The following is a 12,095-nucleotide window of genomic DNA, read 5'->3' on the forward strand; positions in this document are numbered from 1 at the left end:
TCAGTTTTGCCAAACAGACACAATCTGTACATTATTTGTCACTCTTGACAGTTTTGCTTCAGTATTTGACAATGAACTGAATATGGCAACATCCCCAGAAACCTAACCTCCAGTTTGTGCAGTCATTGCCCTCTTGAGGTAAAAGTCAAGTACTGTACTCTTAAATGTCCATAAAGCCAGTTTACATTTTAACCTACTGGAGGTGAGTATCCTCACCAGCAACCTATCACATCACTGATCATTATTACCATGGTAACTCTATAGATTTAATTACTTATTTAGCGAAGGAAACTCTAAAAAATAGCACACAAATATCTAAATAAATGTGTGTATTTGCATGTACATTTGTATTTTTGTGAGCTCTCATGTCCCTATGTGTTTGTTTTCCTGGATGTATTTTCATTTTTATTAAAATGTTAATGTTTATTAATATGCATTGTCCCTTTCTTTAAATAAAAATTTAATTTTTTTGTCATATCATCTAGTCCTCGGCCAAAGGATTATTAAAATTTTAAAAGCATAAACTAATGGTAATGATTACTAAAGAGGGGTTAACATGCATATAAAAAAAAAAAAAAAAATTAAACTATACACATTGGTCAGAAACATGTTTAAGCTTCATTTAACAAAAACTTCTCTTTCCACCAGGAATGAACAAAGTGCTGTTTTCTGCAGAAATCTGCTGGATTTGCTCTTTTGAAATACAAACTATCAGATCAGGGCCACACGGTGATGTAGTGGTTAGCACTCTCGCCTTGCAGCGAGAAGACCCGGGTTCGAGCCCCGGTTGGAACAAGGGCCTTTCTGCATGGAGTTTGCATGTTCTCCCCGTGTGTGCGTGGGTTCTCTCCGGGTTCTCCGGCTTCTTCCCACAGTCCAAAAACATGCAATGTGGGGATAGGTAAATTGAACACTCTAAATTGACCGTAGGAGTGAGTGTGAGAGTGAATGGTTGTTTGTCTCTATCTGTGTGTGGCCCTGCGATGGACTGGCGAACTGTCCAGGGTGTACCCCGCCTATCGCCCGATGTAGCTGAGATTGGCACAGCACCCCCGCGACCCTCTGGTGGAGGATAAAGCGGTAGATGATGACTGACTGATGACTGACTATCAGATCACATCTTCAAACAAAGCCTTTTGCTAAACTGTCTTTTTTGTTTAAATTTTATTCTTTGTATGTAGACCACCTGTTTTATTTTATTTTAAACCCAAAGAGAACTTTATGTAGAAAAATGCTATATATGAACACATTGGCAGTACATTCACAAACTATTCATTTGCAAAGGTCTTTTTAAATAAAATTTATTTATAATTGCAAAATGTATTTTTAAAAACCATTAAAAAAAAAAAAAAAAAAAAAGTATGATTAATTAAAAACTAGTCCAGACTTGGTACGGCTGTTTTGTAAACACCGTTCAGTCTGGAAGGCTGATGATTTGTGGTCACTTCTTCATGTGATGATATGGTAACAGCCAAGAGTCTCTGTACAAGATAATTAAAAAAAGTCCCCATGCTGCTGCTACCTGTTGTTGGTGAAAATTAATTGCATTACACCGCTATGACAATAAATACAATCAGAACCATGTTCTTTAAATTCAAATGTCCTACTATACTACAATGCAAGATGAGGATGATCCAAACTTTCAAACAACTGTAAACCTGTATGCTACACTTTGTAAAAAATGCTTTTCAAAATACTTTCCAATCATACATACGAGTATAAATAACACAGTTCATCCACACAGTCCCACAGGACACAGTCTGTTCTGACACAGCCACCAGAGGCAAATAGGATAATGATGAATTCCTTTTTTCTCTCTCGGTGACATCCAGTTTGCTCGTTGCTGTGCTTTCATCACTGCTCTCGGCGCTGTCACGACTCACTTCCCACCTCCCATGTCATCGCATTGAAGTCCATGTCTGTAAGCGTGACAGTGAACGGAGCCTCCACTCTCTCAGGCTCTACAAACTCCTCTGCTGCCCTCGCGCTGTTCACGTTGTTTACCCGCCAGGTATTCAGAGGTCGAATCGATTTCTGGAAACGCTGCATGAAAAAAGGAACAGGAGACGGTTGTTAGACATCCTGCACAGGCCACTACTTCCACAATGAATGAAGTGGAAGCAGGTTCACTGTAAAGTGAGAGCGTGACTTCACTGTAACCAGATCTCAAACTGACATAGCAGTGATACTGACTTCTTTCAATGTTCCAGTTTGCTTGCAGATGGCCACAGTGCCCCAGATGAGGATCTGTAGAGAGCAGGTCGCACCCATGCACACGCCCAGCGCTTTGCCCCAGCGTGGGTACACGTAGGACCCGTAGGTGAGTGATGTGTTGTACATCTCAATGAAGATGTACGTCAGGATGAACTAGGGTGAAAAAGGCACATCTTAAAGATTTACAACGGAAACAGAGGAGGAGAGACTGAGAAGGCCAGCAGAGAAATGCTGCAGGGTGAACTCAGATTGAGTGTCAGTTTCTCCTCTTGAATTATTCACCACTGTGACTATTTTAGCACTGCTGGCTAAGATTCAAATGGGTGTGATGTCATTTCAATTTCTGTGATCTTTTGTAATGGTTCTCAAACCCTCACAAACTGCTCAGCCCTTTAATGTTTTTTAATAGACTCTCTGAATAGCACAGCGTCGAAACAACTCCTCGAATTACAATCTGAAGGTACAAACAATACAAGACAAGACAACAAAGGAGCCATCATGCCTTAGTGTGGATTATGACTGCTTCGGGCTCTCTCACAGAGAGGGAGTGAGGTAACATGGACTGTGCAGAAAGATGATACAAACCAACAATGTTATACATACTGTATATGATATGTGCTTTAGCCCAGCAGTGCACTTAGTACAGAAGGTCATAACTGAACTTGATGCATTCTAAATACCTCTCAAAATGGGCTCATATGAGGTAATGACAAATAATGAACCATTTCGTGGACCAGTCTTGGAGCCAGACACTCTCCCTCTTTCTCAGTGATCACATGGCTGCCATCACAGACAGAAAGGAAAAATGGATTTTGCCCACTGAAGAAAATGCTGGTCTACAGTATCTTAAGAATATGTTTGCCTCTTTTTCTTGCTGTTTGACGACCTTTTCAACCTGAAAACTGAAGTTTGTAAAGTTTTCTCACTCCCTGTCGCGCAGGGACACAGGAACTGCTGGTCTACTACTGCTGCTTCATTTGGTATGTTTTGTTAATCTGAACAAATCATTTCGAACCCCAAAATCACAAGGAAACATACTGTATTTGAATTTACTGATGGAGAGTGCAGTGGATCAACAACTTCTATGTACTGTAATGTAATATTTACTCACTAGCAGAAGAAACGGCGTGAAGAAAACCCAGCATGCCTTGAAGTAAATCAACACTTTGCTGCACCAGGGAGGGCAATGGCAGATCATATCAATGATGTCTTGGCAAAACTGGTCAACTCCTAAAAAGAGAAGTTCATTAATGACACTGGGGAGATGGAATATAACAGAAAATGTGACAAAATGGTGAAATGATGAAAAAAAACAAAAAAAAAATACGATTTGCGTATCATTCACAAAACGGAACATTTCTGATCTTGTGAGACACCATATGTCCTGGATGACTGAGATTATGTGTGTGGAGTTTGAAGCGAACGTTGGGGGAGTGAGATGGTCTACCGTAAAAGAAGGAGATGCCAATGCACATGAAGAGGGTGATGATGATGAGGCCGAAACTAGTGCTGAAGGAGTCAATGAGGGTGAACCAGTAAATCCCTCCCTACAAAGACAGAGACAGCATGGGGAATGTTAGAGTGTTCACAGAGGAGACGCAAACTCACTTACTACGATTTATTAATAAGCACACTCACATCAGTCACTAGCAAAAGACCCATTAGGTAAAAGAAAAGACACAGAGTGCCCAAGAACAAGGACTTGTGTAGAGTGTTCCTTCTGAGCTGCGGGAATTCGTCCAGCACAGCAGTTGTGATGCCCTCCATGTTTCCAAACTGTGAGGCCGCAGAGACAAAAACATGATCATATGTACTGAGGTGGATGGATTTTTGAGGTAGAATCAGCCCCACTGTGATAAAATGTGCTGCCTTACCAGCGTATCGACCCCCAGCATAAACAGCATGAGGAAGAACAGAATGGACCAGAACACCGAGCCTGGCAGTAGAGCGAGGGCTTCTGGGTAAGCAACGAATGCTAAACCAGGACCTGAAGGCAAAAAAAGTTTGAGATGAAGACACGCAACTACACATTTGGAAAGAGAGGGGTTCAAAGTTGCTAGTGCTATGGTCTTCTAAATTCATGTTAATGTGTAAATAATCACTCTAATTAAAAATGTGGACATTTTTTGCCATTCTCCTTTTTTTGCCTTTTTGTTGACAAGTGACTAAACTATTCTTAAGTAGACTGTCTGAGAGTAAATCTAAGCAAAGTTTGTCAACACTTAATCCAATCAGGGGCCAGAACTCCACAAAAAGTCTGTTTACCCTGCTTATGAAGCTAATCTGTTTGTGTGAAAGTCAGCCAAAAGATGACATCTCTGACAGCAGCTTTGAGGACCTTTTTTTCAGGGCAGGTAACTACCTGAATCTGCCACCTTTGCAACAGGCACTCCCTTCCTCCATGCCATATGGCCCAGGATTGAGAATATAGCAAATCCAGAAAAGAAGCTGGTGCAGCAGTTTCCTGTGGTGATGATTATAGTGTCCCTGAAATCAAAGGAACCACAATTAAGAGACTAAAGCTGTCACAACTGCAGGAACAGAGCAAAACACAAACTCAAACTCACCTGATGACATTGTTGTCAAACTTATTGTAAGAGGCCATAGAAAGCAGCCCTCCAACACCAATACCTAAAGAGTAGAAGATCTGTGAGGCTGCATCATTCCACACCTGCAACGTTTTAGACAGAAATATACTTTAAAAGATGAAAATAACAAAGTATGGAGCTCATAGACTCCTAAACTTCATATTTGTCAGTCTACCGTCCTAAGTACCTGTGCATTAGCTAACCGGCTCCAGTCCGGTGTGAGGTAGAAGGCAACACCCTGAAGAGAGCCCTCCAGTGTAGCACCTCTGATGATGAGTACAATGAGCACAAAGTACGGGAAGGTGGCTGTTACATAAACCACCTGAAAACAGGAGGACACAGACACAGAGATTAGGCGCACGCGTCATGGCAGCAAAGGGCAGGATTGGGTTTGTGCGCACAATATGGGAACTGATAATAACTTCATTGTGTGAATTCACCTTGCCAGAGCTGTGGATGCCCTTGAGCATACACAAGAAGATGATGATCCAGGCGGCCAGGAGGCACAGGCCCAGGGGCCATCGCACAGGGCCTGGGTCATGAAGGCCCTCACTGTTCACGACACCCAGCACTCGCTCACTGCAAGACACAGAAGACATAGCAGAATTTCCTCAGACTGTGAAAAGTGAGGAAAAATAAAAATAAAAAATCTGGCAGAGCTGAACATTCATGTACACATTTGTGGGGATCAAAGTCTGCAAATGTCGGTCCTCAGTGTTTGTACAGAATATTAATGTAAACAGTATCAAACTTCCTGTTCAACAAACAAAAGGAGAGGCGACGATGACCTGATTTGAACCCGCCTACACCATGTGTGTGTGTGTGTGTGTGTGTGTGTGTCTGCTGGTGGAGCTGTGCTGTAACATATAAAATGTATTACCGTCAGAAATCAAGGTGTGTCCGACTGATTCAATCTGTTTTTTTCTTTGTTTTCCTTCTTTAAAAAGAAGTAAAACTATGATTTCATTATGTTAACAAGATCATTTCACAGAACTGAGTAGTTAAAAAGTGTTCATACTCCTCTTGTCTTACAACTCTTGCACTAAAACATTATAAAATATCAAATACTGGCATTTGTTCTATTCATTAGGTGAGTGTTTCCAAGAATCATTTACAGTAGGGTGAGGCTTTAAGTTCTTTGTAGTATTAGCTGACAATTTGGCAGTTTTAAAGTCTTCAGTCATTGTAAACAATAGTGTTTACTGAAAAACAGTCAAGTATTTGTTCAAGGTGTGTGTACTGCTGCAATAGTCTGTGGAAAAGAAAAGAAAAGATGTATATGTCCTAAAAAGGTCTCTTGATATAACAAGTATTACAAAGTTTACAGTTAGGGTAGTTAGGGGGAAAAAAAAAAATCAATATTAAAGATACTTAAAACAACCAACCGCAACAGACAAACAAACACACAGCTCTACCCCTCAATAGCAGCTAAACACATGAACACTAGTGTAGATATTGACTACACTGAACTTAAAAGACCTTTTTAAGTTCAAATTTTAATCAAAGAGCAAAAGTGCTGTTTGGACGTATTTTGCATACGAGGCAAACAACCAGAGAAGGGCTAAGAATGCAATAAGCCTGTATGCAAAACATGCTACAAGGTGGTGGCAACGAAGCTGAGTAGCACAACAATTTTAACATATCAAACTAAACAACTTAAACATGACACCTGGTCAGAAAAACATCATCTTTAAACCATTAAACGCCCATCTGTAACTTCAAAAGGGTGTTATTTTATCAAAAATAACAGACAAATTTGAGTCTGAAAGTGTTATGTTACTGAATATTTAATGGTGTGATATTGTATAGATTATTTGCTTTACCAATATGGAAATATTGCTGACAGTTGTGTTGCAGTTAAGCCTCTGACCATGAGTTGGCAGCGGGTTTTCGGACATTTGTGTCCTTTCACTCCTCTCACGAGACCATGCATGTCCAAAGTCCAGCCCACGGTTTTATAATGTATTATTTTTGGCCAGGGATGGACTGAGACGGAAAATTGGCCCTTGCATGTAACAGGAGTTACGCACCGTCCCCATTAGTTCAGCTGGTAAGGAGTTGCGCTCTGATTCATCAACTGCAAAACTGTTATAAAACAGTGCATTTATTGTATTAAACTATTATGGTTTGCCTATAATTGTACCTGTATTTATTATATACAGATACATAGTTGTATACTGTCAAAAAAATTAATAATTCTGCAGGGATCATTGGCCCACAGGAATCTTCACATTATCAAATATGGCCCTCTTAAAAAATGTTTGGACACCCCTGCACTAGACAAATAAATGGATATTCTTTATGCATATAACATTATTATTTTTAGTATTTCCCTGGCCTATATACATATGCAAAACAGACACTGATTTATTCAAATCATAAAAAAGAATGAATGTGCAAAAAAAGCTCTTACTTCCAGAAGATTTCTGAGGGGCTGAGGGCTCGACCACTGGAGCTGTTGCTGATTGTGTTGTTAGCACAGATGGCTGCGTTGGCCAAAGCTTCACAGGACCAGGGTAAGGGGCTCTGAAAAGAGCTGCCGAGGTAGTAAAAAGTCCACGCTATAATGACGTTATAGTAGAGACACACCAGTGTGGACACACAGAGCATTCCAATGCCAATACCTGTAAGACATGACAGAAGAGAGGCTTAAATATCTCAGACAAAATAGGATATGAACTATTGTGTCAGACATCGCTGCAGCGCTTAAGTCCATCGTGATTTTTGATGTTGGTGATGTTAGCATTCTGACACCGGGATATGTACAATAAACTAGACCTTATTCTACTATGTTAACTGGAGGAACTGGTGGCACCCTGCCAAGATGCTGCTGATATTTTCTGTTTAAAACAAAACAACCCTCATGATGATTCCTCCTGCATATCTGGTTCTGGTTTTTTTGGCTCTGACACAGTTCCTGAAGGTACCTGTATCAGATGTGAGGATATGTTAAGTGTATGAGCTGTAAGGCTTTGAGGAGTGTTAGGGATTGGCCACATGGCTTACAGTAATGAGGATGCCAGTTGTGTTGTTTGAATACAATGCTATTGCAGACTCACTGGTGACACAGGTATGTTGACGTCAACTTCAGATCCTTCTGATGTAAATCATTACATATGACTCAGACTGGAACATATATGGAAGAGTCCTGGGTGTTGTTATGCTGTTTAGCATTGTCAATTATAATACAGTGTTAATTCACATTAAATGTTTCATTAGCTATTGAAGAATATCTAAAACTAGTGATTAAGACTAATAACTCCTCAGAAAAATGTTTATTGACATTATAAATCAAGTGAAAAGTAGACAAAAGTCATTTAAACTGAGTTCTTTATGCAACTAACCTAGTGACGGAATGCAACTTCTTTCCTACTTCCTACTTTTAAACTGAAAGACTAGGTCTATTCTATACAGCACTGTCTGCCCAAAGCATGTATAAAAGGCCTATTCTAATGCTACAAAAACCATAAACCAAAAATATTATTTAAAGTAAAGTCATACTTTTTTTTTAAATTGAGCTAAGGTTGTGTGACAAAGAAAGGCAATTGGATAACTAAAAAAACTTGATTTATTGGTCACGCACGTCTGACTCTACCACCTCCAGGTGGTGCTGTATCTCTCTACTTTACGTCACAGAAAAACATGTAAACGTGTAGGAAGTGTGATGGAGTGGATCTTTACCTTTGAGAAGGGGGCAGCATTTCCACACAGTGATGGGGCCAGCTGCTCCATACTGGCCTAAACTCAGCTCCATTAGAAAGAGTGGAACACCACAGACAAAGAGCATAATGAAGTAGGGGATGAGAAACACACCTGTGAGGATTAGAGACAAGTCAGTGTGAGGAAGGTTGCTGCTGAGAGAGACATCCTTGGTTATGATTCAGTTAATGCAGCAATAATTATCCTGCTTTACTGTCAGTCAAGCTCCAACATGTTTGAGATCAGATGAGGACGCATAGCATGTGAGGCTGGGTTACACAGACAGACCACATGTCTGGTGTGTAATCAAGGAAAAACACACTGTCTCTCCTTCTAGGGATTAAGAAATGCTTTGTGTTGACAAGCCTTGGATTGAGAGTGTGCAAAATAAGGCAGCACAATTACAAGGACAGTGCACACCCAAGGGCAGGGTGAAGAGTGCCTCTTGCCCAAGTGAGTGGAACAAATTATTACAGACATGCACACTGGCATTTAAAGCATTTGAGATGTCAAAATGGGAGTGGACAAGTTTGTGGACCACTCACCTCCTCCATTGCGGTAACAAAGGTACGGGAACCGCCACACGTTTCCCAGTCCCACACAATATCCGATACAGGAGAGCAGGAACTCATACTTTCCTCCCCACTGCTCCCTCGGCTCAATCTGAACTGGAGTGGGTAAAGGACTCGGGGCTCGAGAGTCAATCGGCGACTGTGGACCAGCCGTAGTTGTTGCGCTGTGGCCATTTTGCGTGATTGTATGATCGTTGAAATGAACTGAATTCTAGAAAAAAACAGAAACGAGTTTTAGGACATAGGATATACAGAATACACATATTAATGCACGTCTGGAACTAATCAGTTCTCTTTACTCATGATAAATCTTGTCACAAACCTGTTGAACTTCGTAAGATCAATAGTGATCGGTTACATTTTAATACAGCATGTGTACAGCACTTACAGGTAATCTTTCATTACAACTGTCAAACAAGTTAGGTTAGAGTCAACAATACATCATGACGTGTTTAAAATCAACTGGACTTTTTCGTCCTTCTTCCTTTGTGCTTATCATCCATCTCTAAAAAGAGAGGAACTACAGTCACTCATGTCAGGCAACAGAGAGGAACATAATGGAGCTTCTGCTTTGTTTTATTTATTCATTACCAACCAGTGACACATTGATTAACCAACCAACCAACTGTTTGAAACTGAATTTTAAAGCACATTTTAGACCAAACTGTCCAAAATCTAATACATACACAGTATGTCTAATAATGTGAGCAGCAGGGAAATATGTATCTTAACATATGAACACATTGAGGTATAGAGACCCTGATAAGGGAAATAGGAAGTTGACATAAAACTCATCATCAAATCATCACAGCATCTAGGAATGAATACATAAGTGTTTAGGGCTGATCAATTTGGAGATAATATCTAAGCGCAATTACTCTCACAGATAATAGACTGACACTTGATTAGTAAACATAAGACTCAGTTCAATATTGATTGTGTTATATAGTTTTATAAACAAGATGGATGATTTTCACATAAGATACCAACAAAACTGCTGTGGAACAATTAGAACAATTAAAATTGTGTCTTTTGCGATTTGCTAATTGTTTCAAAATGCAATTCCAGTTCCAGAATAATGAATATCAGAATAACAGATGAGCCTTAGGGCAATACCTCAATAACAATATATATCGGGATATATATTTTTATTCAATACCAATATTCATGAAGATTGAATATACAGTATGTCGATATCGTGTTTATGCGCAAACAAACGTTGAACCACAACACAAATCTGTGTCTTCTCTTAAGACACAACATTTGTTAAGGAGCTAAACCTATTTGACATTTTATTGGGAAAAATAAATTAAAATTAAATTAAAATTTACAGTATATATGTATATATATATATATATATATATATATATATATATATATATATATATATATATATACATACATATATATACACATATATGTATATGTATATATACATACGTATATGTACATATGCATACATATATACATATGTATATATATATATATATACATACATATATGTATATACAGTATATATACATACACATATATATACATATGTGTATATATATATATGCATACATACATATATGTATATATATATATACATACACATATATACATACATATATACATATACATACATACGTGTATATGTATTTGGGGTGGGAGTCACATGGTACCTCACGATACGATCTGCGATACATGGTCTACGATACCAATTATATCATGATAAAATTCTGTGATCAATATACTGGAAGACAATCATCTCGCAATACATCACGATATCTGTTGCGATACATCACGATATCTGTCTAACTGAAGAAAGCAAAACGTCTGTTTTCTCTAGATTTCTCTAGTTATCATAGAGAACAAAGTGCATAAAGTCTATGTATTGAATGTGGATGTTTCCCTCGTTCACTTGAGCAGCGCCACAGTGAGGAGACATGAAGTAATTATGCCTGGCAGCGACTGTTTACTTTAGATCCCTGAATTTGTATATTAAATATCATTATTTGGTGTATTGATTATCGTATGGCACAAGGAAGAACAACGATATATCAATATATATATATATATATATATATATATATATATATATATATATATATATATATCGATATATTTACCCTTATATTAAACCCTCATATACTAATGAACTTGATCAATTAAATTTAAATTTCCGAGGACTTACTACAGTTTCTGACAATAACGTCTCTCTGTATGACAAAGTTCTACACATGTAGTATATATAAGTGAAATAAGCCAAAGCTACATTTTTGAGCAACATGGGCTTGTTTTGATGGTTTCGATGACGTAAACAAAAAGCAGGAATCCCTTAAATTAATTCGATGCTGTGATGTAACACCATGAGAACAGTCTGGGTGATCACATCTGTTCATTGAGTTAAATAGAGCAGAGGAAGTGGCCCAGAGCTGAGAGTAATGTGGGCGAACAGGTTAGACAGCTTCACCTGAACATATTTTGACCTGGAACACCGGTGGGGGCCCCGGAAGGTCAAACTCTAGCGACTGTAAGGGGTTCCCACGTTGCTTTAAGAGGGAAACGAGCCTCTCAAACCCACAACAGAGTGACATACTTGGAGTAAAGAGAGTCCAAACAAACCTCCGCTCCTACCTGAGCTGTGTTTTCACTCGCTACATCGGGACTCCCGTGCGCTGCTTTGCCGTTTTGGTCCTGCATTTCCCCCAAGAAAGAGGAGGAGGCGGTGGCGGCAGCGGCGGCGGCACCTCGTCACTTAACGCGCTGTAGTCCACATTTTAAAGGGAAAAGTCGTGTCGGTAGTGTCTCGTGTTGTTGTGGTTTGAACCGGCAGGTGGAGAAAGGAGTGACTCGGGCGAGTGTGGCACGGCAGGTAAGATAAAGACATCAGCGATGACGACGAGGAAACAAACAGACCGGTGGGCGGTGAGGTGAAGACGGGGAGGAGGAAGCAGAGCGCAGGTGCAGCAGACACAGAGGAGCAGGAGGAAACCTCCGTCCCGACCAACCTTCATGTACCTCTTTAGTAAAGTTTCAC

At 39.6% G+C, this 12,095-nt stretch overlaps 1 protein-coding gene across 2 annotated transcripts; it reads right to left on the reverse strand.

Moving 5' to 3' along the window:
• Window positions 1–1,285: 1,285 nt before the first annotated feature.
• slc6a7 (solute carrier family 6 member 7) lies at window positions 1,286–12,041 on the reverse strand. 2 transcript variants are annotated; one of them, XM_058626814.1, is made up of 14 exons: window positions 11,681–12,041; window positions 9,047–9,284; window positions 8,484–8,615; window positions 7,216–7,426; window positions 5,243–5,381; window positions 4,990–5,124; window positions 4,782–4,885; window positions 4,577–4,701; window positions 4,089–4,201; window positions 3,853–3,990; window positions 3,662–3,761; window positions 3,326–3,444; window positions 2,194–2,367; window positions 1,286–2,043 (listed from the first exon to the last, which is right to left on the reverse strand). In XM_058626814.1, exons 1-14 carry the CDS (start codon window positions 11,756–11,758, stop codon window positions 1,873–1,875), a joined length of 1,977 nt encoding a protein of 658 aa, XP_058482797.1. In that variant the 5' UTR covers window positions 11,759–12,041; the 3' UTR covers window positions 1,286–1,872. The 2 variants fall into 2 exon arrangements, with proteins under 2 accessions (XP_058482797.1, XP_058482798.1); XM_058626815.1 differs by having other exon boundaries at window positions 11,693–12,039.
• Between the last annotated feature and the right edge of the window lie 54 nt (window positions 12,042–12,095).

This window comes from Solea solea, chromosome 4, assembly GCF_958295425.1.
Source record: "Solea solea chromosome 4, fSolSol10.1, whole genome shotgun sequence".
Taxonomy (NCBI): domain Eukaryota; kingdom Metazoa; phylum Chordata; class Actinopteri; order Pleuronectiformes; family Soleidae; genus Solea; species Solea solea.